Here is a 27,643-nt window from a genome sequence, read left to right on the forward strand (position 1 = left end):
TGAACCATCAATCAACTCAATAGGTTATTCTCTTTTTTCACAAAATGTGATAAAGCAATTTGGTTTGTTTGTTTTTTAAGGGGCTATTTGGTTTGTTATCAACAGCCATAAATTATGGTACTCAAGTGATTTTACATAAATTGTGGTCACAAACCAGAAAGGCTCCCAATAATAGTCAACATTACATGTTCATTCCGATGGATTCAAAGGTAAACTTACGCTACAATTCATAGTAGGAAGTACAGAAACAATTCCCCTGCCGGCTGATTGCATGTAATCAAAAATTGAAAAGATGAAGCCTCCACAACCAATACATACAATATTGTGGAGAAAGAGCCAATTCTTGATTTCTGTGATCCTAACAAGCTGCCACAATTCAATAGTGGATGAAATGAAACAAGAAGCAGACAATAATAAAGAGATTTCCACAACATCCCGTTGGGCTCAAATCAAGCAGCAAGGACAAAGTTTGATTCATACCTAATCTACTGATGTAAATTTACAGTCATTCTGGTCATTGTGCTACTGAACAAGGTGGTCCTTGATTTAAAGGAGATGAAGCCATCTGCATCCTGCAAATTTCACAATAAATTTCAGCCGTGCACCATAAGTACTCTTCTAAGCAATGGCAATATGGAAAACATACATAGGTTTGTTGTCTGTTCATACAAAGCACACATGAATATGCAACTCACATAGGTCAACCACTTGGGTTATGCGAAAGCTAAGCAGGTATAGAGGGATAGCAATCAAGAGTGAGTTTACTAAAAAGAAATAACACAAGCTACCATCTATTTCTCTTTCCAAGCATTAACATTCAAAACAGCATCAATAGGTAGAGCACGGTACATAAAATACATAAGATTTTGAGATGATTCTGAGCACCACAGGGGCAGACAAAATAGAGTTATCAACTCATTGCAATTATACAAACAGATGTTGCTTCCATAATTTCATTACAGCTAAAGGGAAGAATATAATAAACGCTCTTAAAACACTTCCTACTATGTTTGGTCAGTATTAACACAAAGAGTGTTTATGCTCAACCAAAAAAAACAGTAAAAATGAACTGAAAAAATAAATAAATAATAATAAATTAAAAGCATACTTCTCTTTTTTTTCTTTTCTCTGTCTTCTTAATCAGGCATTTTTTTCTTATCAAACAAAATAAGAGGTCCAAAAACTAGATAATGCACCAAATATCTCACTCTAACATTACTTTCACATATCCAGTGGTACAATACACAAATAATACAACCACGTTAACATCAATTATGAGCTAAAGCAAATTCCATTTTAGCTTCTTAGCGATTGACCAAATAAGTCATACAAGAGAGAGAAGTTTAACCAAAAAAGAAAGTATTTTTGTAGCATTTCAACATATCAAATACACAAAAAATAGGTGAGATGCACAAAAGAGAATAAATTTTATGCTGAAGTGAAATTAAAAAATTGAGACATTTAAGCGATCATAAATCAAAGAGATTTGTAATGCTAAAACTGACCAAGTACTCACATCATCAACAAAATCATAGAAGTTGGTTACAAAACAAATTGTATATTGAAATTAATTTGAGAAATAGAAAAATAAAACTCACTGGGCACCAGTGCACAATCTTTTATTAGCCTTCTTCTTGTTCTTACGCCGCTTTTTTGAAGAACTTGCACTAACATTCACAGAATTTGCAGCTTCCGCATGCACAAATTCAATTGGTAAATTGGTCCCTTGAGAAGTTGGAAGACCGGTTGCTTCTAAAGAAGTTCCAAGTTTTGCTATTTTGAAATTATGCTTCATCGAAACATCTCCAGAGTACAAATTCGGAAGAGCCTTAGTTGGTGGAACAATACTATCAGAAATTGTTGGAGCATTAGCTACAGGCAGAGCAATTTCAACTCCGGCATCATTTCTAGATAAAACTCCTGAACTTTGCACCTTGTTCATCAACAAAGGTGCACTGCTGCTATTTTGAATGTTATCACGAGCATCAACTTTATTCAATGCCGCATATAGTTTGACTTTAGATTTAATGATGTCATAAAGAACCTTCCTCATTCCAGAATCACCTGCAATATCTTCAATAGTCAACAACAAGAGCACACGTGCAAACATAAACACCTCATCATATACATACTGTTCTCCAAAAAAAATAATAATTATTCGTATAGTATCAGTAACAATACCTAAAAGTGACAAAATAGCAACACGAGCTGCCAATTGTTCAGCCTCTTTCTTATTTTTGCCAACACTGCCAGTATAGAAAACATCATTGAAAACCAAAGAAGATTTGAAAACTGGAAGCAACCCGTCAGGCTTAATGGTGTTATAAGTGGGCATCTTCATATTCATCTTGGTAGCAAATTCATTCAAGATAGACTTGCAAAACACAGTGTCCTGAAAGATTAATTTAGTACAATTATTACTTGAATAGTGAGCAACATCAAGAACCACACAACTTTTATAGTACTTGAAGCTTTCTGTATTTTGGAAAAATGCTTCTGATTTAATCGTGAGATGAGTACATACATATATAAAGTATGTAGTACATATTGCCTAAAATATCTGCTGTAAATTAGGACCTAGATAATACACAAATCTGACTAATATAAAATATCAATATTTTAGGAAACTAATCCCACAGAATCAGCTATACAGTGATACAGCTAATCACACGCCTAGGTTATTATTCTACAATCCCCTCAAGCTAGGCAATATGTGTTCTCCAATCCAAGTATAGCACTTAGTTTGGTGAGAATGGGCCGAAACAAAGCTTTAGTTAGGATGTCTGCTTGTTGTCTAGATGGAACATAGTTGAGTGAGATTGTCTTGCTTTCAATTTTCTATTTGATGAAATGTTTGTCAATCTCCACATGTTTAGTCCAATCATGATGGACCGAATTCTTGGCAATTGCAATTGTTGACAGGTTGTCACGCATGATCTTGATAGAATCTAAAGTTTCGATCTTAAGTTCGTTCACCAGTCATCAGAACCAAATTCCTTGTCACATGCCCAAGGCTAATGCACGAAACTCAGCCTGAGCACTACTAAGTGCTACCACTGCTTGCTTTTTGCAGCGCCATATCACTAGATGCCCCAAATAGATGAGCAGTACCCCGATGTGGATTTTCGGTTACAAGGAGATCCAACCCAATCAGCATCAGTATTGAAGATAGATTTATTAAGGAAATCAAATAAAAATAAAAATCAAATCATTATGATTTGATTACAGCTGTAGGATCTTTATATACATATATACTTTCATTGTTTATAAGATTTAGTTTATTCTGTACAGCCTATAAATATACACTATTTTTCTCAAAATCAATATACAAGAATTATTCTCTCATAATATCTTTACATGGTATCATAGCCATAAGGTTCTCTCTTTTTTTTCTTTTTCACATGTTGCCTTGTTCTTCTTCTCCGTTAATGGCCACTAGCAACGCAGCCTCCTCTCAGAACAGTGAGCCCCTTGGCTCTCTTCAAACCTCAGATGCAATTGCAGTCCCTCTGCCTGATGCTCAAGAAATCTTCTCATCTTTTTTGTCGTCGCTACCAAAAGGACTCACTGGAGCTCGCTGTACTAGGCAATACTTAGTTTCCATTGGCGACCCCCATCATCCGCAACCAACAATCATTGAAGGCCAACCTATTCACCGCCTCGACGATAGAGAATCTTCTGTCCTCGTACAACCTTCTTAATCACTCACTTGCACCCTTTGGGAACAATCTAGGTTCATGTTCTGTTGCATATTCTTGTAATCTCTATTCTGCCCTAATCTCTTCGGTAGGCTCTCAAGTACCATGGATAATTGATTCGGGTGCTTCCGACCATATGACAGGTTTTGGTCATTTATTTGACTCCTACACTTCGTGATCTAATGTTCATATTGTCGATGGTACTTTATCTTCTGTTGCAGACATAGACACCATTAGATTATCTACTAGGCTTCTCCTTAAATTAGTTATTCATGTTCATTCATTGACGTGTAATTTGATTTCTATTAGGAAACTGACTTTTGATAATCACTGTGTTTCTAAGTTTGTGTCCAATTCTTGTCAATTTCAGGAACTATCATCGAGGAGGACGATTGACAGTGCTAGGATTCATGATGGACTTTATTTCTTTCAGACTCAATATTCTATAAGACACCAATCTCATATATCTAGTTCTGCTTCTGTTTCTAATTCTAGCAAAATAATGTTGTGGCATTATAGACTTGGTCACCCAAGTTTTCCTTACAACGTTTGTTTCCATCATTATTCACTAATTTAAGTTATGTTTCTTTCCGACGTGATATTGCTAAGCACACACGGACCTCTTTTCCTCAAGGATCCTATACTTCAACAACTTTATTCTCCCTAATCCATAGTGTCAATATGGGGACCCTCCCAAAACGCGGGTTCATAACTTTTATTGATGATCACACACGTATCATTTGGGTATATCTCCTTCAACAGAAATTTGAGGCATTTCAAGTCTTTCAGAAATTTTGCTGCATGATTCAGACCAAAATCTGTATACCACGTACGGATAATGGTCACCTGTCATGTGGTCAGATGCACCCGAGTCAACAATCCAAGACGAGGGGAGGATTTAATTGCATGTAGTGTCGAATTGTTGGAGCTTTGTGTGGGATTATTGGCCTTTTGTATGAGTTGCTGGAGAAATTCTAATTGTTCCTTTTTGAAAGGTGCATAATTACCATGTTGAGATGCTTCAGAAAAGGCAGGCTTTCCGTGTAACTTCTGTAGTTTGTGTGAATAATACTTCTGTTTACCGAGTTTTTCGGAAACGAATAACTAACAGAATAATAAAAAGATAAGAACTGTAGAAATACTGAAATGTAGCTAAACAAACAGTGTTTTTACGTGGTTCAGGCGTTAACAAGCCCTAGTCCACGAGTCGATGTTATTATACTTGGAAAAGATTACAGTAAGATGGCTGGTGCATAAGAACTTCACACACTCACAATGTTTCTCTCGGGTTCTCTTGAAGAAGATGAAGCTAGAGAGATTTTAGTAGAGTTTTTGCTATCTGATTTTTTTCGTTTTTCTTCTTGTAAAATGAAGGGGTCTTTATAGCTAGGGTTTTGGATTAGGGTTTTTCTCTACGTACACGAGTCTTAATTACACCAGCCATAAATAGGGATACAATTACTGTAGTAGCATGGCTACAAGACTCTATGTGGGTATATTTACGTGAAAGTATGGGGAACACACAAAGTCAGCCGTCTTTTCCAAGTTGTCAGCGGAACAGTAGGCGAAAAGGTACCCTTAGGCGTGCTGGGATGTGTGCGGCTTTGACCTGACGGGCGTGTCAGGCGGGATCCTGTGTCAGGCGGATATCATTCCAAATATGCCTCCTCCAGGACTCGACCGTTTGGCTTTGTTCCGTGCGAGGCACGGAACTGCTTCCGCGGAGACCACTCGAAGAGCTTCTCCTGGAAGGAGCTTCCCCGAAGGATACCCCTTCGGGAGTCCGGGAGAGTTGACGAGTTTCCGTATTGTGTTTGCTTGGAAGAGTAATCCGGACACCAAGCGGGAGAGGTGAAGCCTTTCTGTATATCCGCGAGCTCTGGTCACCTATCGTGAAAGACATCGATAATTCTGCTTCCCCGAGGCCATCAATCTAAACGCTATCCGGAAATCTGGATAACATTTACCCCCCAAGGTCACGGAGCTTTGAGGGATCCGGGAGCTTGTACAATCGGTTTCTTAGATTAGGCGAGGGGGCACCTTCTGTGTTCCCGGAAGGGTTCCTTTTCTCCGCCTGAGTGTTAGTATGGAAAAGAAAGAGAATTTCTTCTGTTTGAGATCAAGTACTCAAGTGCGGCAAGGACCACGTGTCATTCTGGGAATGGTTCTGTGACCAAGACGTGTGCGTGAGGCGACTGGTTGAGTATGCGTGCGTCAGTCATCTAACTAATGATCTGACGGTTTTTAATGGTACTCCGGGCCCGAGGTGGTGTAATGATGGGAAATAAATACTTTATTCCCATCCGAGGAGTCATAAATAGGATCGTCGCTTCCTCTCCAGCCGTTGGATCTGATGCACACGGAATGGGAAGATCGGGACCGTCCACTTGAGGAATTCGAAACGGCCTCTTCCCTGCTATAAAAACGAGGGAAAGGACCTTTCTTCCTCTTTACGCTTTCAGATTCTCCATCTTTAGGATTTTCAGATTTCCAAACCTTCGAACTCTCAGGCTTCCCAGCTTACGTTCCTCCGAACTTGCCATTTCTTTTGGTAAGTATCTGGAAACTTTTCTTTTTGATTTGGCAGTGGGTTTATTCCCCGAAGTTCCTGGTTTGAATCGCCGTTCGTCTTTGCAGCTTTTACTTCTCGCGATCGTGCTGTGCAGTGATCCAGTTACTCCTTCAACCTTCAACTACCCGAATATCAGTAAGTATTTCTACTTTGCTCTTTCCTCCCAAACCTTAGGTTGTTGGTAGTTGTTAGAGTAGAGGTTTCTGCCATTATTGCTTATGTGCATTTGTGAATAGGGCTTTGGTAGGCATGTGATTGATTGTGAGTCGATAAGTAGCCTTTTCTGCATGTTTTGGCGATTTGCGTTTGGAAAGTCGTCCCTTGTTTTGCTGTTTTAGGGCATAAGCATGAACGCCTTTAGGGTGTCTTTCTCTGGAAAAACACTTCTTTTGGTGGGCTTAGGCTCGGGGTCTGAGTCTGGTTCCTTGCTGTCCTTCGGGTGGCATGGTGCCAATCCCTCGGTAAGCTCGGTGGGAGCCTCTCCAAGCAGTTTTCGAGGAGGGTCTCCCCGACGCCTTTGATACCACTAGGGTATGACAAGGGTGCTGACTGCTTAGAGTGTTTTCTTCTTTCTTTTCTTTTGTCCAGTGACGAACATCTCGAAGGAACAACTCCATAAGAGGAGCAGGGATCTCGTGTCTATGCTTCAGTTGGGGCTCGCCGAGAAGGATAAAGAGATCGGGGCTTTGCAATTCACTGCCAGGGGGCATGTGACCGAGAAGCAATCCGTGCTGAACCAAAATAGGGAGCAGCGCAAGGTGATTGATTCTCTTAAGGGGGAGCGGGACGCCTCCAAGGCCGAAATGGAAAAATTGAGGGCCCAACTAACTGCCGCGGAAGCACAGCTGGCAACCTCCGAGGCGGAGCGGTTGAAGGAGAAGGAGGATGCTGAGGTGATACTGAACAGGACTATTAATATATCGCATGTGGTCCTCATGCATCAACTCTGGAAAGTGAACCCGGAGGTGTTAGGCTATCTGGGAGATGATGCCGAAGCCATGAGGGAGAAGCTACTCGTGTGGGATCAGGGCCCAGAGGCGTACGTCCAAACTTATAACATTGACGATCGTGCTGAAGCTCTTGAGGCGGGAGATCCCGGAGAGACGGGGACCTCTGAACCTTCTCATGACCAAATTCCTCCTTCCAATGAGCCTACTCCGCCAGCCTCAGCTGAAACAGATGCCCCCGAAGCTGCGGTCGTGGACGCTGTAGTTACCCCCAATGCTTGAAGGGGTTTTATCTTTAATTGTTTTTCATTTTGAGTTTTTCATTGCGGACAATTTTGCCATAATCATAGCATTCTCCTTTCTTTTTCTGCCGAGTTCTTTATTTATCTTTGCGCTTAGGGTAGACATTTATACGGTAGAAACTGTTGTAGGGGCGTATGGGGTTTTGGTTCCAACGGCCAAAACTTATGCACTTCCCAGTTGAAGCTTTAACGGATGATGTCTTTCCCCACGTAGTTTCTAGGTTACGAAGGTTTTCTGGTTCCAACGGCCAGGCTCCTTTCACCGTACTTTATCTTTCCTGAGGCAAATAGCCAATCCCGAGACTTGTAGTTATACTGTTCGCTGGGATTGCTAAGGTGAGTCGTTCCATTGTTTGGAACGGGAGTTCTTTTGGTGAGCGTCGCTAGACTTAAGGTTAGATCTTTGCGAAGCAAAACTAACTGTTGTTGCGAACCTCATTGTGGCTGACTTCAGGGACCTGGCATGGAGCCCTGCGAGGCAAGGCTTATTGCTGTTGGGGAAATCGCCACGCCCACCAGGTGTGATCCTGGAGCAGGGGCTTTGCGAAGCAAAGCCGGCTGTGAGTGGGGGGATCAAGCATGTCTGCTTCTGGAGCTGAAACTTGCAATGGCCATGGAGCTTGCCATGCATTATTTTGTGAGATCCGGAGTTGGAGCCTGCGAAGCAAGGCTTACAACGGTCGCGGATCTTGCCATCTTTCGCCTCGCTGGACCCGGAGCTGGAGCTTGCGAAGCAACGCTCTACAGCGCTCGCGGATCTTGCCAACTTTCGCCTTGCGGGACCCGGAGCTGGAGCTTGCGAAGCAAAGCTCTACAGTGCTCGCGGATCTTGCCATCTTTCGCCTTGCGGGATCCGGAACTGGAGCTTGCGAAGCAAAGCTCTACAGCGCTCGCGGATCTTGCCATCTTTCGCCTTCCGAGACCCGGAGCTGGAGCTTGCGAAGCAAAGCTCTATAGCGATCGTGGAGTATTCTGCAAAGGACTTGTCAGGGAGTTGGGGGTGTTTTGGCGTAGCTCTATGAACGTGCCTCAACCCCCAGTCCCGTCCATCGCTGGGCTACACAGGAGATAATTTTCATGATACATAATGGCTGGCATTTCCATGGCAATTTTCACATAAGCACATAATGCACATATGACACGTAATGCAAGCATGTTCATGGCAACAAATAAACCTAAGCTTAACAATTTAAACATTTCAAACAATTTAAAAATTTCAAACACAATGCTAGCACATAAGTGGTGTTCTGTGTACGTTTTGTTCAAGGGGCGTATGGCTATGCCTTAGCCATGTATACCCCCCAAGTGAGCGTGGGGTCCGGACGTCTCCGGACCGCGTGGTCACTTGTTAAAACGCAGCTTTGAACACAGGGATAAAAAGTGCAGTAAAAGCGGAGTGAATCTCTCCGCGTTTCATTAAATTAGCCTGCTAGGCGTGAGTTTTACAACAGGGAGGATTATTTCCACATTTTTCACTTTTGCTAATTTCACCAAGGACTTCCGACTGGATGGTCCGGGGCCTACTGGTAGTAACGGCGGAGGTGCTCCGCGTTCCAGGCGCGCGGGACTTTAGATCCGTCGAGTCTCTTTAAGTGATACGTCCCATGGCCCACTTTTTCTTGGACTTCGTAGGGGCCTTCCCAGTTGGGTCCGAGGACTCCTACTCCCGGATCCTGCGTAGCAGGAAATACTCTCCGTAGGACAAGATCCCCAACTTCAAATGTACGGCTCTTGACTCTCGTGTTAAAGTGTCGGGCTATCTTGCCTTGGTACATTTTTAGTTGAACCTGCGACTGCTCCCGGAGCTCTTCGATCATGTCCAAGGACTCCTGGAGAAGGTCATGGTTCCGGGCAGGATCGTAGGTATCTTGCCTGTGAGAGGGGATCATAGTTTCTACTGGGATGACGGCCTCGCAACCGAAGGTCATGGAATAAGGCGTGTGCCCCGTCGAAGTTCTCTCTGTTGTGCGATAGGCCCAAAGTACTCGCGGAAGTTCTTCCGGCCAGTGAGCCTTGCAGGCTTGGAGTTTTTTCTTCAACGTGGTCTTTAATATTTTGTTTACAGCTTCCACTTGCCCATTAGCCTGGGGTCTGGCGACTGCGGAAAAGCTTTTGATAATTCCATGCGAAGCACAGAAGTTCGTGAAGTGTTCACTGTCAAACTGCCTTCCGTTGTCGGACACAATTTTCCGTGGAAGCCCAAAACGACACACTATATTCCTGATGACAAAATCCAGTGCTTTTTTTGATGTGACCGTGTTCATAGGTTCAGCTTCAGCCCATTTGGTGAAGTAGTCTACCGTGACTATGGCGTACTTCACTCCACCTTTTCCAGTTGGGAGGGAACCTACTAGGTCAATGCCCCAAACGGCGAACGGCCAGGGGCTGGTCATTAGGGTAATTTCTGTAGGCGGCGCTCGCGGAACCTTGGCGTACCTCTGGCACTGCTCACATTTCCTGACATAATCCACACAATCCTTCTTCATGGTGGGCCAGAAGTATCCTTGTCGAAGGATCTTTTTGGAGAGGCTCAGCCCGGAGGTATGATCGCCACAGAAGCCTCCGTGAATCTCATGGATGATGGTGCTGACTTCGGTTCCGGCAACACACCTAAGGAAGGGTATGGACAACCCCCTGCGGTAAAGCTTTCCATCCATAACCACGTATCGGGGAGCTTGATATTGGAGCTTCCTTGCGTCAGCTTTATCAGTGGGGAGCTCTCCGGTGGTGAGAAATCTGAGGATGGGTCCTATCCAGGAGTGGGAATGGTCGATGATGGCGTTTATCCTTCGTGTCTCAGTACTGGGGGCTTCTAAGTGCCCGATGGGGACTAAGCCATACTGTTCAATCTCCGGGTCCGTTGCAAGCTTGGCCAGCGTGTCCGCGAGTGAGTTCTGGTCCCGGGGGACCTGGCGGATTTGGTAGCCTTTGAAATGCTGCAGTAGGTCGCGGGAGAGAGACACGTAGGCAGCCATCCTTTCGCCTTTCGTCTGGTATTCCCCGGATATTTGGTTTACCACAAGTAGGGAGTCGCTGTACACTTCGATTTTTTGGGCTCCGACTTCTCTGGCCAGTCGTAACCCAGCTAACATGGCTTCGTGTTCTGCCTCGTTGTTGGATGCTGGGAATGCGAAACGGATGGCGCTCTGGAGCTGATGCCCTTGGGGAGATATTAGGATAACCCCCGCTCCAGCTCCTTTTTCATTTGAGGCTCCGTCTACGTAGACCTTCCAGGTGGGAAGTTCCGGGACAGGATCTTCTGGGAGGTCATTCATTCCCGAGCACTCCACAATAAAGTCCGCGAGAGCTTGACCTTTTATGGAAACACGCGGTTGGTAGTGGACGTCGAACTGGCTTAGTTCCATGGCCCACTTAAGCAATCTGCCAGAAGACTCGGGCTTCTGCAGGACTTGTCGGAGAGGGTGGTTGGTGAGTACTTTGATGGTGTGCGCCTGGAAATATGGCCTCAGCTTCCGTGAAGCGATCAGCAAGCAGAGGGAGAGTTTCTCGATCATCGAATATCTGGACTCGGCGTCCAATAACCTCTTGCTTACGTAATACACAGGGAGCTGGATACGGCCATCTTCCCGGACGAGAGCGGCACTTACTGCGTGCTCAGTCACAGCTAGGTATAAGAACAACGCCTCTCCTTCGACCGGCTTGGACAGAATGGGGGCTCGGGTTAAATGTTCTTTGAGGTGTTGGAAGGCCGCTTCGCATTCGGGGGTCCACTCGAACTTCTTGTTCCCTCGCAGAACATTGAAGAAGGGGATACACTTGTCGGTGGCCTTGGATACGAAGCGACTGAGAGCAGCTATCCTTCCGGTAACGCTCTGGACATCCTTATGCTTCCGGGGGGAAGGCATATCTATGAACGCCTTTATTTTTTCAGGGTTGGCTTCCACGCCGCGGGAGCTGACAATAAAACCGAGGAACTTCCCAGACGAGACCCCGAAAGTACATTTCTTTGGATTTAGTTTCATCCCGTACTTTCGGATCACGGCGAAAGCTTCCTCAAGGTCGTTACTGTGGTCCCCGGAGGTCTTGGACTTTACCAACATGTCGTCCACGTACACCTCCATGTTCCTCCCCAGTTGGTCCTTGAACATTCTGTTTACCAGACGCTGGTAAGTCGCCCCAGCATTCTTCAAACCGAAAGGCATGACCACGTAACAGTAGACACCCTTATCCGTGAGGAAGCTGGTGTGTTCCTGGTCCGCGACATGCATCTTGATCTGGTTGTATCCGGAGTACGCATCCATGAAGGATAAGAGTTCGTACCCGGAAGTAGCGTCCACCATCTGATCGATTCGCGGGAGAGGGAAACAATCTTTCGGGCAGGCCCTGTTTAGGTCCGTGAAGTCAATGCACATTCTCCAGGACCCATCGGGTTTCGGGACCAGAACTGGGTTGGCCAACCACACGGGATAGTGCGACTCCTGGAGAAAGCCTATGGACATCAATTTGTCCACTTCAGCTTTGACGGCTTCGGCTCTCACTGGGTCCAGCGGCCTCCTCTTTTGGCGAATTGGAGTTGCAGCTGGGTCTATGTTGAGTGCGTGGCACGCAACATTGGGATTAATCCCCGTCATATCAGCGTGGCACCATGCCAGGATATCCTGATTATCCTTCACAGTGGCCACGATCTTATCTCGAACGGCCGACGGCAGGTTTTTCCCCACCTGAATGACCTTGGTGGGTTCTCCCGGATTGAGGATCACCTCTTCGACTTCCTCCATCGGCTCTATTGCTTTCTCGATTCCCACTCTTGGGTCGAGTTCGTCAAAGTATGCCTCCTGAGCATCCCTAGTTTCTGGCAATACTTCCGCCAAAGGAATGGCAGCAAACGTCTCTCGGACCGTGTAGACGGCCCGGACGGAGACGTTATAACAGCTCCGTGCACTTCTTTGGTCTCCTCGGAGGGTGCCAATACGCCCATCGTCGCATGGAAACTTCAAACATAAGTGGCGTATCGAGGTTATGGCCCCACAATCGATCAGGACTGGTCGGCCTAAGATGGCATTATACGCCGTGGGGCAGTCGACCACCACGAATGTGCTATGCTTGAAGGCACAAGCGTCGCTTTCTCCTCTGAGGGTGACTGGAAGTTGAATTTTGCCTAATGGCATGAGTGCGTCCCCATTGAAACCTTGAAGCTGGATGGGGCATGGGGCCAGGTCCGTCTCGGTCAATCCGATCGCGTGGAAGGCCGCTTTGAAGAGGATGTTCACGGAGCTTCCGTTATCGATCAAGATCCGTGAGACCTTCTTATTGGCAATCTGGGCTTCCACTACGAGGGGATCGTTGTGGGGGAAGTGCACATGTCGAGCATCGTCCTCCGTGAAGGTGATGGGAAGATCCATCATTCGGGGACGTTGAGCAGGTGATTGGACCAAAGCGCACATCTCCTCGGCGTGCTCTAACTCCTTCAAGTACCTCTTCTGGGAGTTGCGGGTACTTCCGGCAAGGTGTGGTCCTCCGGAAATGGTGGCGACGTGTCCGTCAACGGGTGGCGGAGCAAGGCCGGGCGGATATGGGTTGCCTGGTCCTGGAGCCAACAAGGCAATGGGCGCCGGAGCGGGTGGAGCAGGAAGTGCTGGGAACTGAGACCCGGGAGCTTGGGGGTGACCGGCTCCAGGAGCGCTAGCGGCCCCCCTCTGTCCCGGGGAATATGCAGCTCCGTGAACTACCCCCTGTCCGGGATAGATAATGGGTATCCTCACCCACTGACCGAGGTGTCCCGCTCTTGCCAGGGACTCGATCTCATCCTTCAGCTGAAGGCACTCATTCGTGGTGTGCCCCACGTCTCCGTGAAACTCACACCTCTTATTGGAGTCTCGCGGACGCCTTCCTCCGTGAGACACTTTCGGGGGCTTCCTGTAGTTGACCATATTACAGGTCGCCCGATAGACATTCTCTCGCGAGTCTATCAAACTGGTATATTCCGTGAACTTGGGCTCATAGTCCTTTCGGGGTTTCTTTGAATGGTCTCCCCGGTTGGAGTTTCTTCCGCTTCGTTTGCTCTGCGATTGGCTCAAATTTCGTTCTGGGGCTTCCGCTTGCGGCTGCGGCATGCCAGGAGCGATACTACATCCGGTTTGTACTGCTCCGTACCCAGAGAAATGGGTTTGACTCGGCGTCTGAGCAGACGCGGAAGGCCCATACACACTTGGAGTGAATCGGGCTCCTGGAAACGTGAGGGCTGGTGCGGGAGCTTGCGAAGCAAAGCTCGGCGCAGTCACGGAAGGGGTTGGAGCCGGGGGAACTCCAAAGGCCTGCTGGTAGGCATCCTCAAGGTTGATGATTCCCTGAGCTTTTGACATGAATTCGGACAGTGTTTCTGCCCGTCTCCTTTGCATTTCCCCCCATAGCAGGGAGCCGACAGTAAGGCCCGATTGAAGGGCGATCAGCTTCATGTCATCGCTGACCTTGGTTTTTGCAGCAGCTTCCATCATTCTCTGAATGAAAGCTTTGAGGTTCTCAGTGGGTTGCTGCTTGATGTCGGTTAAGGAACCAACCTCCATGTCGTGGTCGCGGGCAGCAATAAACTGCCTCCTAAACACGGACTGTAGCTCCTTCCAACTGTGGATTGATCCGGGAGCTAATCTTTTCCACCAGTCCTCCGCGGACTTGGTAAGGGTGAGTGAGAAGCACATGCATTTGGCGTCCTCACTGACACGCGCCACTTGCATCATTTTATTGTATTTAGCTAGGTGGGTACGCGGGTCTGTCCTCCCATCATATAATTCTATGTGAGGCATTTTGAAGTTATCCGGGAGGGACGTTTCCGCGATCCTCCTAATACATGGTTCCGGGTCTTCCTCCTCAGAATCTGACAGGGCCCCACTTTGCTTCCGGACCAGCTTGGTCAAGGCAGCAATCTGTTCCTCGAGCCTCTTCGTATCACTTTCCGGGAGGTCACGTCCCCGGAGCTTGTCATTAATATGATTTCGGAGGTCATCTCCGCGAGGCCGGGCCTTTTCCCCTTTGGCCTTTTCATACTTGGCCTCCAACCTTCTTCTTAGGTCCACCGTGGACCAGCTATCTTCGGAGTGCGAGTTCGCAGCCCGACCGTCCTGATTGACGGAATCACTGGGGCGGTTGTTCCTTCCCCTAGGCCTGGGTGCCTTAGCACCAGGCCCTTTAGGCACAGAGTGCCCCCTTGGGGCTGAAGGACGTCTGGGCTTAGGAGCGCCAGAGACCTTCTGCGCGCGGGGGGGGCAGTCGGCCTGGTGATTCACGCCTTTAGGAGGTGCAGGGGCGTCAGCGCGCACAGGCTCTCCAACTTTTTCTTTGCCCTTGTTAGGGGCGGCTTTGGATGGTCCATCAGCGGCTGGATCCGGCATGGGGGCATCAGCACCACCTAGAACAGAGGCATCCTCGTCCGAGTCGCCTAGATCTCCGAACTTACTTTGGAGGCGTTCCATCATGCGTTGCATTCTTTCGGAGACGCGCTCCTGCTCAGCAAGCTTGGCCTTAGTGGCCACCAGTTCTTCGGCTACTTGGACCAGTTCTGGGTCCTTCTCATAGTAGCAGTCGTCCTTGTAATAACCGTCTTGGACACTCTTCTTCGTCTTCTAAGTATGTTGTATCTTCGGTACTGACCTGATCCTGGCGGGATGTCGGGTCTTCACCTTGGTAGTCTAAGGGTTCGCTTTGCACCACATCTTCCATCACGGTATCGGGGTTGACCGTAGCATTTTTGTCAACAGCGGATTTTCTCGTAGTCACCATCTCTTTAGTACGAAGTGAATACAAAAAACGTACACAGAAAAAGAGCTGACTAACAACTTCCTACAGCTCTCAATGAAAGCACCAAAATGTTTACCGAGTTTTTCGGAAACGAATAACTAACAGAATAATAAAAAGATAAGAACTGTAGAAATACTGAAATGTAGCTAAACAAACAGTGTTTTTACGTGGTTCAGGCGTTAACAAGCCCTAGTCCACGAGTCGATGTTATTATACTTGGAAAAGATTACAGTAAGATGGCTGGTGCATAAGAACTTCACACACTCACAATGTTTCTCTCGGGTTCTCTTGAAGAAGATGAAGCTAGAGAGATTTTAGTAGAGTTTTTGCTATCTGATTTTTTTCGTTTTTCTTCTTGTAAAATGAAGGGGTCTTTATAGCTAGGGTTTTGGATTAGGATTTTTCTCTACGTACATGAGTCTTAATTACACCAGCCATAAATAGGGATACAATTACTGTAGTAGCATGGCTACAAGACTCTATGTGGGTATATTTACGTGAAAGTATGGGGAACACACAAAGTCAGCCGTCTTTTCCAAGTTGTCAGCGGAACAGTAGGCGAAAAGGTACCCTTAGGCGTGCTGGGATGTGTGCGGCTTTGACCTGACGGGCGTGTCAGGCGGGATCCTGTGTCAGGCGGATATCATTCCAAATATGCCTCCTCCAGGACTCGACCGTTTGGCTTTGTTCCGTGCGAGGCACGGAACTGCTTCCGCGGAGACCACTCGAAGAGCTTCTCCTGGAAGGAGCTTCCCCGAAGGATACCCCTTCGGGAGTCCGGGAGAGTTGACGAGTTTCCGTATTGTGTTTGCTTGGAAGAGTAATCCGGACACCAAGCGGGAGAGGTGAAGCCTTTCTGTATATCCGCGAGCTCTGGTCACCTATCGTGAAAGACATCGATAATTCTGCTTCCCCGAGGCCATCAATCTAAACGCTATCCGGAAATCTGGATAACAACTTCTAATCTGATTTTATTGATGAATAAAATGGCCTATATATAGGCGGAATACAAAGGACTTAACAACTAAAAATAAGGAAGAAAAATTACAACCTAAGTTCATTACAACCTAAACCTAGTTGTATAACACACTCTAGGTATTTACAATAAGATAAAACATATGCCTATCTAATATTTCTACACTCCCTCTCAAGTTGAGTTGTGTGTGTTATACAAATCCAGCTTGGAATTAAATTTCTCAAAACTTGTTCTTGGTAGGGTCTTTTATAGGATGTTGGCAATTTGTTTCTTTGTAAGAATGTAGTTGAGCTCAATGGTCTTTCAATTTACCTTTTCAGAAATGAAATGTCTATCTATTTCATCATGTTTAGTTCTATAATGGTGAACTAGATTCTTAGCAATGCTAATTGCAGCTTGACTATCACTATACATTTTTAAGGACTCAGGGGAAACAAACCTCAATTCAATCATAAGCCTTTTGATTCACATCCCTTCACAAATACCCAAAGCCAAAGCACGATATTCTGACTCTACACTACTTCTTGAGACAACAGACTTCTTTTTGTTGAACCAAGTGACTAAATTACCCCATACATAGGTGCAATAACCACTTGTTGATCGTCTTTCGGTCAGCTCTCCAACCCAACTAGAATCTGTGTAAACTTTCAAGTCTCGATTGTTGTGTTTTCTGAAGTGCAAACCGAGACCTAGTGTCATTTTCAAATACCTTAGTATGATACACTGCTTCCAAGTGCTCCTCACAAGGACTGTTCATATGTTGACTCACAAGACTAACAGGGAAGGCAATATCAAGTCTAGTATGAGAGAGACAGATTAGTTTTCCCACTAACCTTTGATAACTCCCCCCCCCCCCCCCCCCCCCTCTCACTACTAGAGCTGAATCCTCTCTTAGGTCTTAGGTTTACATTCATGTTTGGATCCATTGGAGTGTCAACTAACTTGCTCTCAATCATTCCAGTTTCCTTTAGAAGATCTATGATATGCTTTCGCTGAGATATATCAATCCCATCTTTCAATCGAGCTACTTTCATACCAAGAAAGTATTGGAGGGTTCCTAAATCTTTAATTTCAAATTGAGGCAAGAATTCTTTTGGGATCTGAAATTTCACCCCCAAGTCATCTCCCATTAAGATTATGTCATCCACATAGATAATGATAATTGCTAGCTTCCCGGTTGAAGGGAACTTAAATGAGTATGATCAGCTTGACTCTGAGTATATCCATATTTAACAACTAACTTTGCAAATTTGTCAAACCATGTCTGAGGTGACTGTTTCATGCCATAAAGAGATTTGAGAAGTTTGCATACTACTCGACTACTGGAGTGTGACTTCATTCCCAGTGGAATTTCCATATAGACTTCTTTGAGTTCCACATTCAAAAATGCATTTTTTACATCCAACTGATATAAAAGTCAATCACAATTTACAGCAAATGATAACAAAACTCTTACTATATTAAGCTTGGCCACATAAGCGAAGGTTTCTTGATAGTCAACACTATATGATTGAGTGAACCCCTTGGCAACAAATAGTCTTTGTTGATACCCTCATTTGAATTATACTTGACGGTGAAAATCCATTTACAACCAATTGTCCACTTTCCTTGAGGTAACTCAGTGAGACCCCAAGTACCATTTTTCTCAAGAGCATTCATTTCTTCATCGAGTGCAATCTTCCATTTAGGATCTTTTAAGGTCTCATAAATGTCTAAGTGAATCTGAATAAGATCAAGAGAAGAGACAAAAGCTCGATACATAGCTGTTAGTTTTTCATAAGCAACATACTTTTCTAAGGGGTGATTGGTACAAGCTCTAACACCCCTCTGATCAGCAATAGGTAGGTCGAGATCACCAATAGTAGGAAAAACTAACTCATGAGTCATAGAATCCTTACCTTCATGATTTTCAAGCTCGAGAGGGCTTTGATAAGTGTTTGAACAACTCGTCTTGCATGTTGACCTATACATTCCCATTCCCAACTTTTCTCCTGCTATAAACACGAAGTTCTTTGTTACCTATATCAAATTGAGGCAAGGAAGGACCAACTGTCCGATCTAGTTAGATAGGAAAAGAAGGCAAGGAATGACCAATTGACTGATCTGGTGGGATAGGCAAAGATTGAGCACTTTAATGTTTGTGTGCCACGACATTGAGTTGAGGAAATGCAGCTTGATGATCCTGAAGAGTTTCTCAAAGCTGATATTCCTGTGAATGCTCCTCCTGAATACCAGATTTAGGAAAGAAAGGTTGATGTTCAAAAAATTTGATATTCATAGTGTTATAAGACCCTTTTTGTAATTGGAGAGTAACATTTGTCTCTTTCCCAAGTTGAAAATGCCAGTGGTTAATCATTAGATTTGTTCATTGAAAATAAATTTACAAAGTATTCAAATCGATAAGGAACCGCATGAACATGGCTATTAACTTTATAGTATTGATATAGCTCGGAAGATACCCACAACATCAACGGGAAAGTTTTACTTTGGCATGACTTGGCATAATGGTTTTCTTAGACATAATGGTTTGTTTTCCTTGGACATAATGGCTTATTTGTTAAACTTTGATGTGCATGGTGGCTAAGAAGAAGTACATGTACAATTTCTCTTTGTTAAGCTTATGATCCTTTTCTTCAACAATTTGAAGAGTTGGGGAAATTTTGAGAAAGGAACTCTTGGATTTTATATTGTACAGTAGCTCAAATATTGGTGGAGTTGACTCGTCAAACATTGGATTTTGACACTACATCTAACTTCAACTTTAATATTGTAGAACTAGTGGAATTTTACTTCACTCAAGAGTGCAAGATTTCCGGTTTAAAGATTATCAAATAAATATGAAGATGAACAAAGACCAGCATTTTGAAGAGGTGGATCACTTTTGTATTGCTAATGGTGCCTTTTTACCGTCTTTTTGTCATTCTATTTCTGCTTTTATGGCACATTTACTAAAGAGTAATCGAAATCAGAATAAATCAAGAAATGAATAGGAATAAAATATGGAAGAATCAGAATCATTATTTGTATTATATTGTTTACTAAAATAGTTTGGAAAAGAATCTGAATCATTTTATATTGTTTACATCTTCAAGAAACGTAATCAAAATGTTTAAATTGACTAAATTACTCTTTTTTATTAAAAAATATATAAAGTGATTATTTTATGAAATATATTTTCAAAAGACAAAATTGTCTTTTAATTTTTTTATTTATAAAAAATAAAAATTAAAAAAATATAAGTCATTACCCTCAATGGCATTCCTTCTAATTGGGGTTAGCTAATTGGGGGGAGAAGTATTCCCGATCCTTTCCCCCTTATCCAACCAGATTCTCCCCTTACTTATTTTAGTAAACAAGTGAATGAGAATCATTACCCACACAGATGATTCTCATTCAACTTAAGTAAACATGTCATTAGGCTTCCAAAGGTGTTAATTGGGAGAAAGGCAATTCATTGTAACTTGCTACAAAATTCGAGAAAGTTCAAAGAATGGGTTTAGCCACATTGGGACATTTGAAGAGAAAAAGATTGAAATGCTACCTGAAGATCTTGCTTTCACTGTTTTTGTTCCTTCGGGGAACTTTTGAATGAGAATTAAGGCTAAGAAAGAACAAGAGTCTGGCAAAGAAGATGAATGATAATATTTATGCTATAATCTCCAAGAGCTCCGGGATTCTGAGCAGTTCCAAGGACTCTTCAGGAGATGTATCTTTTTGTGAGGAAAATTATATGATTCTATATCCGGGTTTGTATAGTATATTTCCAAGTTTGTGAATGGAATGTTGGCGATTAACATGGTTCATTCTAAAAAAGTAGATTACAAGAGGAACAATATCATTGTACATGTGATGTGAGCTTGAATTGAAGAATCAGTTCAGCCTGATGTTGTTGATGATGATAAGTGAAAAGGCTGATACGTGGATCAGAAGGTAAACAAAATAAATTAATAGAGAATGGCTACTAATTTTCCTGGCATATATACAAAAGCTGAAGTTTTGGTTATTTGCTAGAATTGGATTTCAATGAAAGAATTGTACCGTGGATTGATTCGTCCATTTTTGTCTAAAAGAAAATTGCAATTGCTTAAATTCAAGATAGTGGTTGCATAATAAAATAATAATAATAGTTTTGTTATCATCAAGAAAATAATCCTAAACAAAAAATAGAATTTAAATACTAAACGAACCTCATGAATAAGAGGAAGTCCTTCATCCACCATTTCTTTTGTTGGAAGTCCTTCATTTACCATTGTTTCTTTGGCTATAGACTTTAAGGCAAGTTCAGCAACATTTTGTTCAGCAGCTTTCCTGGTAGAAAAGGTATCTGAAGAAGTATAACTCGCTCCATTTACTATTACGGTTGATCTAAACTTTGGCATATGTTGATATCCTTCATTGATTGTTTGATATATAGGCAGCGGTATGTTTGTCTTATGTGTGAACTCTTGCAAACGATTCTTATGCATTAATTGTTCTGGTTGGCCTATACATATTCAAATTCATAATCGGTAAGGATTCTATAGAAAATAAACTATCATGTACAATCACAAGCATTGTAAATGCACAATCAAACTATAATATGATGGTTGTCTTCCAGTGTTTTTTCCCCATATTGGATTAGTTTCAAGGTGTTATCTACCTCTACCTCATTAAATCCACAACCATAACAATGAATTTCAAACATAACTCATAAAAAACATTTATTATCCTCTAACTATGGCAATTCAAGTTCACGAAATTATAAGATTTGATGTACCTAAAAACCAAAATGCTGCACAAAATCTTAAAAATGCCTACTTCAAAAGCAATGAAAGATATAAAGTTCAATCATGACATGGTTATAGACAATCCCATCCTAAATGCCGTATATAAAGGTGCTTTGATTGTGTTAGAAGATTGATGAACTACTAAATAAGCTAGCATTTATTTTCATAAAAATAAAACCACAAATTATATCAAACATGAGTTGGCAAATCATTACCGTATTCATATATAGTAATGAGACTGTTTTTAAAATCAAATAGCAAATATGGTTATAATCTTTATTTTCTAAATTGAAGGAATCTCTTTCAAAAATTCCAACTGTTTGGTGTGATTTTCAGTCTAGTGAAGCATGTGCCAGCACAAGACTAGATTGCTGATAGCTTAACCAAAGCCATCAGTTCTTGTTTTCAAGATTTCAGACACAAACATAGAATTGAGGATGTTTCAATTCTAAGTTTGAGATGGGTCTGTACTTTTCATTTCTGTTAAGTCAGTAGTTTTGTATAAAAGGCCTCTGTTTGTACAGTTTAGAAATGAATGAAACTTTATTTCATTCTTCTCTATTTCCTCCTAGTATGATAAGTCTGGGACTTATCAGGTGTATCACAGAAGAGTAAAATAGTTTGTTTGACAGCTAGGCAATTAAAATTTAGTCTGACTTGTAATTAGGTTGTTTGTTTTCTTACTTGTTTTAATTCTCTTGGCTGAGTTGTAATCCTAGGTGGCTTAAGTCTTTTATCGATCGATGCCTTTAAATAGAGGGTAGGGTTTTCCATTTAGGGGATCTGGAAAATTATGGGAGATTGCTCATTTGGAGAGACCAAACCTCTTAAAAGTTTGGAGTAGGAAAGAACAAGCCTCTCGAAAGCTTGGGAATTGTAACTTTTGCTGATTTTAAGAAGAAATTTGAGAGGGAATTCAACTATTTTGAGTATTTTCTATTTGGACTATTTCTAATCTAAGAAAAGTCTACCAAATTGGTGCGGTGAGCAGTGGATATGGGGCCAAAGAAAGTTGTGGAGAAAGGGGATTCGACAGCAAGAGTTGAGGACGAATTGGAGGCTTTGAAGTTGGAGATGTAAACAGTCAAAGATTCAGTCCAAGAAATGGGATGGCAAATGCAACAACAATTACAGGCTTTCTTGGAAAAGCAAGAACAATCAAGAAAGCAGCAAGAAACTCATGGGAGCAACTCGAAGATGGCTGAACAGGCGGGTCAAACAAAAGACAACAGGATCAACAAACGAAGGGCACGACTTCGCATATGGAGGATCAAAACAGTGGCAATCGAATAGGGGGAAGTGTTCCACAGGACCGAAGTCAATTAGGAAGCTCATACCGCCATGAACAACGACTACGAAAACTGAAGATGTCGATATTTGAGGGGGAAAATCCGGATGGTTGGATCTTACAAGCTAAGCAATATTTTCCTGCCATAACTATAATGAAAAAGAGAAGATAGAGGCAGCCTTCATTTCGTTTTCTGGAGATGCCATGTTGTGGTACCAATATGAGAGTAAGAAAATGGCAATACTCAACTGGGAAGAGATGATAAAGACCAATTTTACGCCACTTCCGGGACACACGGTCAGGATTGCTTTATGACCAATTTTTGGCTTTTAGGCAGGAATGTTCAGTCGCGGATTACAAGAAGAAATGCATAAGATTGTTGGCACCCTTAGATAATATACCTGTAGAGGTACAGCTGGGAACATTTTTTAATGGATTACAGCCATCAATCCGAGCCGAATTAAAGGTTTTGCAGCCAAAGAATGTGGACGAGGCAATGGACATAGCTCAAGATATCGAAGAAAGACTAAGGACGCCAACTCAATTCAGGCAAAGAACTACCAATTACAACCGCACCAGCTTTCAGTTTTCAAACACTATTCAAGAAGCTCCTCCATTAAGGAATAATGTACAGCAAAGCGGGGATGTTAGAAGGTTGACTGATGCACAAATTCAGTCGGAGAGGCAGAAGGGGCTTTGTTTTTAAGTGTGATGACAAGTGGTCACCTGGGCATCGCTGTAAGAAAAAGGAAATGAATGTCCTAATGGTACCAAAAGAAATTGACGACGCTCCCACGGAACAAAGTTCGGAGGATGCAATTGACGAAGGGGCAGACCTAGATTCGACAGAAGTAGAGAAGGCCACTAAAGTTTCCCTGCAGCCTGTGGCTGGGTTGTCCACCAACAAAACTATGAAGCTGAAAGGACAACTAGGGTCTTGTGAAGTTGTGATTTTGATAGATTCAGGGGCCACCCACAACTTCATCTCCAAGGAATTAATATCAAGGATGCATAGTCCAGTGACCAAAACAAAGGAGTATGGAGTTACAATGGGCAATGGAGACTCTATGAAATGTATAAGGATCTACAAGAATTTAAATGTTCATTTCCAAGGTGTGGATGTTTGGAACGATTTTTTGCCCTTACAACTTGGTAGTGCTGATATCATCCTTGGATTGCAATGGTTGACTACACTCGGCATGACCCAAACGGATTAGAAATTACAGACCATGGAGTTTCAACTTGGACAACGGAGTGTAGTTATTCAAGGAGACTCGTCACTTGGGCGTTCGTTAGTATCCCTCAAGACAATGATGAAGACCTTCAAAGCTGAGAACAAGGAGTGGTATTGGAGCTAAATCACATTAAGAAAGAATAGGAAATTTCCATTAGTGAAGCACCAGGATTTTTATCAGACATCTTGGACAAACACAAAGGCGCGTTCGCCATGCCTGAAGGCCTACCACCTGCCCGCCTACATGAGCACACTATTCCTCTTCAACCTAGACGTGCACCTATAAGCGTCTGCCCATATCGATATCCCCACTTCCAAAAGGCAGAAACGGAGAAATTTATCTTTGAAATGTTGGCAGCAGGGAAAACACAGCCCAGCAACAGACCATTTTCCAGCCCAGTCCTTGTCAAGAAAAAAGATGGGTCATGGAGATTTTGTGTCGACTATCGAGCCTTGAATAGAGTTACAATTTCAATTAAGTACCCAATACTTGTCATTGATGAATTGCTAGATGAACTTAATGGTCCTCTAATTTTTTTCTAAATTGGATCTTATATCAAGTTACCATCAAATTCGGGTGCGAAAGGAGGATGTTCACAAAATGGCCTTTAGAACACATGATGGTCATTACGAATTTCTAGTCATGCCATTTGGACTAACAAACTCTCCAGCCACCTTTCAGTCGCTCAAAAATGATATTTTCAGACATTGCTTGCACCAATCCGTGTTGGTTTTCTTCAATGACATTTTGGTGTATACTGTATAGCAAGACAAAGGAGCTATACCAGCAACACTTGGATAAAGTTATAGGCATCTTGGGCAACCACCAATTATTTGTCAACCGTGAGAAGTACGACTTTGGAAAAACTCAGACTGCGTATCTCAGCCATATCATTTCTCAACATGGAGTAGTTTCTGATCTGAACAAAATTAAAGCCATGTTGGAGTGGCCTTTACCTAAAAACATCACGACACAACGGGGATTTTTGAGCCTCACAGGATATTGCCGGGCGTTTGTCGCCAATTATGCCTGAATAGCCCAGCCCTTGCCCGATCAGCTAAAGAAGGATCAGTTCTTATGGGGCAATGAGGCTGAGCTTGCAAGAGGCTATGACCACGGTCCCTGTATTGGATTTACCTAACTTTTCGAAGCCTTGTCATTGAAACAGACGCTTCAGGACACGGATTAAGTGTTGTCCTGCTGCAAGACCAAAAGTCAATCACTTCTTACAGTCAGATTTTAGGGACATAGGTAAGAAAAAAATCAATATATGAAAAGGAGTTGATGGCTACAGTCTATGCAGTTTCCAAATGGCATCCTTACCTATTGGGTCGCAAATTTCTGGTAAGAACGAATCAACAAAGCTTGAAGTTCCTTCTTGAACAACGGGTTGGTTAAAGGTTCGGAATATCAAAAAGGGTTTCAAAGCATATGGGAATTGATTTTGACATTGAATACAAACCAAGTACTATTAATAGGGTGGCTGATGCACTCTCAAGGCAAGTAAACAATGCTACTTTGGACACTTTACCCTCTCGAAATGGCAGATTTGGCCGGAATTAGCTACTAAGACCGCTGTTGATCCCGTTCTTAGCCAAATTTAGGAAGATCTCAAATCAGGCAGCAAGGTTTCAGCTGCACAAGGACCTACTCCACTACAAAAATCGGCTGGTCATCCCAAGGAAATCGAAAGTCATCCCTAAAATCTTGGAGGAATTTCATAATACACCATATAGAGGACATTCAGGAGAGCTCAAAACTTACAAACAGCTGGTAGTATAACTATTTTGGGAAGGGATGCATGAAGATGTACACCAGTTTGTCCGAAGTTGTACAATTTGTCAACAGAATAAGCTCCTCACCACCTCTCCAACCAGGTTGTTACAACCCCTTTCCCTTCCAGCACAAGTATGGGATGAGATTACAATGGATTTTATTAAAGGACACCCTAAATTGGAGGGTTGGGATACTATTTTAGTGGTCATTGATCAGCTCTCAAAATATGCTTATTTCATCAAACTCAAACATCCTTTTTATGCTCCAACCGTAGCTGAACATTTCATGAGAGAAATTGTCCATTTGCATGGTCTACCGCAGTCCATTATCACGAACAGGGACAATTTTTTTAAGTCATTTCTGGGCCATCTCTTCAAGTTACAAGGCACTACGCTTAAGAAAAGTATAGCCTATCACCCACAAACTGACAGCCAATCTAAATTTCTTAACAGATGCCTTGAAACTTACCTAAGATGCTTCACATATCAGCAGCCTAAACAATGGTCCAAATGGTTGGCTTGGGCAGAATATTCCTACAATACTTCATACCATAACTCCCTCAAGAGCACGCCATTTAAAGCACTTTATGGTCGGTAGAAGAAATGCTGGAATCCCGTGATGCTATCCTCGACGACCTCCGCATGCACCTCTTGCGCGCCCAATACTGTATGAAGCTCCAAGCAGACACTAAACAGCGCCCAGATGAATTCGCTATTGGTGACATGGTTTTCCTCAAATTACGGTTGTATCGACTACAATCTAAAGCTCGACGCCCAATGAAAACTTTCTGCCCGTTATTATGGTCCATCTCTTGTCCTCCAATGCATCGGTTCAGTAGCCTATAAGTTACAGCTTTTGAACCATGCCAAAATTCACCCCGTCTTCCATATTTCTTAGCTACGACGTGCCATCGGTACTGCTCCAGCCACCCTGACCATTCCTCTGTAGTTGACATCGGAATTAAAGCTTCATGTGGAACTGGAAACAGTTTTGAATCAGCGCTTTGCCACTCCTGATGCTCTCAGCCGTCAGAAGTCCTCATTAAATGGAAGTCCTTGCCCGAGTACAAAGCTACATGGGAACCCTTCTCTACCATCAATGAACAATTTCCCTTGTTCCACCTTCAGGTCAAGGTGAAGGTTTTTTTTTATTTGGGGGGAGGGGGGTATTGATAGGTCTAGGACTTATCAGGTCTCACAAAATAGAAAAATAGTTTGTTTGACAGCTAGGCAATAAAAATTTAGTCTGACTTGTAACTAGGTTCTCTTTGTTTTCTTACTTGTTTTAATTCTATTGGCTGAGTTGTAATCCTAGGTGGCTTAAGTCTTTTATCGACTGATGCCTTTAAATAGAGGGTAGGGTTTTCCATTTAGGGGATCTGGAAAATTACTGGAGAATGCTCATTTGGAGAGACCAAACTTCTTAAAAGTTTGGAGTAGGAGAGAAAAAGTATCGAAAGCTTGGGAATTGTAACTTTCGCTGATTTTATTAAGAAATCTGTGAGGGAATTCAACTACTTTGAGTATTTTCTATTTGGACTATTTCTAATCTAAGAAAAGTCTATCATAGTATCGTTCTTTGGTCTTAAACTAGTGAGCTGAGTAAAACTAGTTTCACAGTAGAATTAGGGGAAAAGATTCTTGGTTCAATGGTAGTCTAACTACAACTTGGTTCAATGGTAGTCTAACTACAACTTGGTTCAATCAAGTTGTTCAATAGTTGATCAATTCATATGAATAAGCACAAACAGAATTAAGATAAAAACAAAAATAATGATAAACTGAATTTAAAGAAACAGTGGCTACATCTACAAGTCTAAAAACCAAAACTTTAATATAAATACATTCGTATAAATGCAATAAATGCTCACGAGGAGAGCTGGAAACTTGAGGGAGCGAGGCCGTAATAGAAACCGAAGCCGTAGCAGGAGCTGGAGCTGGAGGTTGAGCCTCACCCGCACGAGAAGAGCTGGAAACTTGAGGAAGCACAGGTGGAGGTTGAAAATAAGCTGAAGAAACAGCTGGTGCTGGAGCCGTGGTGTGAGTCTGCGTTGATTCAATTGCAAAGAAGGCATTTCCTACAAGAGTTTCTTCTTTCACGACCGCCAAAGATTCTGATAGCGCCGAAGCCGTAACAGGAACCGAATCCGTAGCAAGAGCCGGAGCCGGAGCTGGAGGTTGGGCCATTGTTGTTACCAAAGAGTTAGAGGGAGCGACACTGGGAACAACCTCAGGTTATGTGGCCAATCAGGCCTAGGGTTCTATTCTATCTACACCTCTCTTCTCAAATTGACTTTATTTACCCAAACTAATAGCACTCCGACCAAAACCG

General features: G+C 43.1%; 1 protein-coding gene across 1 annotated transcript; it reads right to left on the minus strand.

Moving 5' to 3' along the window:
- LOC133818598 (uncharacterized) lies at positions 1-27,643 on the minus strand. Its single transcript, XM_062251567.1, has 6 exons — positions 27,183-27,643; positions 20,435-20,730; positions 2,182-2,392; positions 1,599-2,064; positions 481-572; positions 1-366 (listed from the first exon to the last, which is right to left on the minus strand). Exons 1-5 carry the CDS (start codon positions 27,496-27,498, stop codon positions 515-517), a joined length of 1,347 nt encoding a protein of 448 aa, XP_062107551.1. The 5' UTR covers positions 27,499-27,643; the 3' UTR covers positions 1-366; positions 481-514.

Source organism: Humulus lupulus, chromosome 2 (genome assembly GCF_963169125.1).
Source record: "Humulus lupulus chromosome 2, drHumLupu1.1, whole genome shotgun sequence".
NCBI classification, from domain to species: Eukaryota; Viridiplantae; Streptophyta; class Magnoliopsida; order Rosales; family Cannabaceae; genus Humulus; species Humulus lupulus.

Bases quoted from the DNA above. Each gene is read 5' to 3' on its own strand.
- LOC133818598 (XM_062251567.1), bottom strand. From the start codon at position 27,498: ATGGCCCAACCTCCAGCTCCGGCTCCGGCTCTTGCTACGGATTCGGTT. The intron at 20,731-27,182 runs GTGAGCATTTAT...GAATATGTATAG, and splicing joins TCAAGTTTCCAGCTCTCCTC to GCCAACCAGAACAATTAATG. The intron at 573-1,598 runs GTGAGTTTTATT...TGAAATTTGCAG, and splicing joins AGATTGTGCACTGGTGCCCA to GATGCAGATGGCTTCATCTC.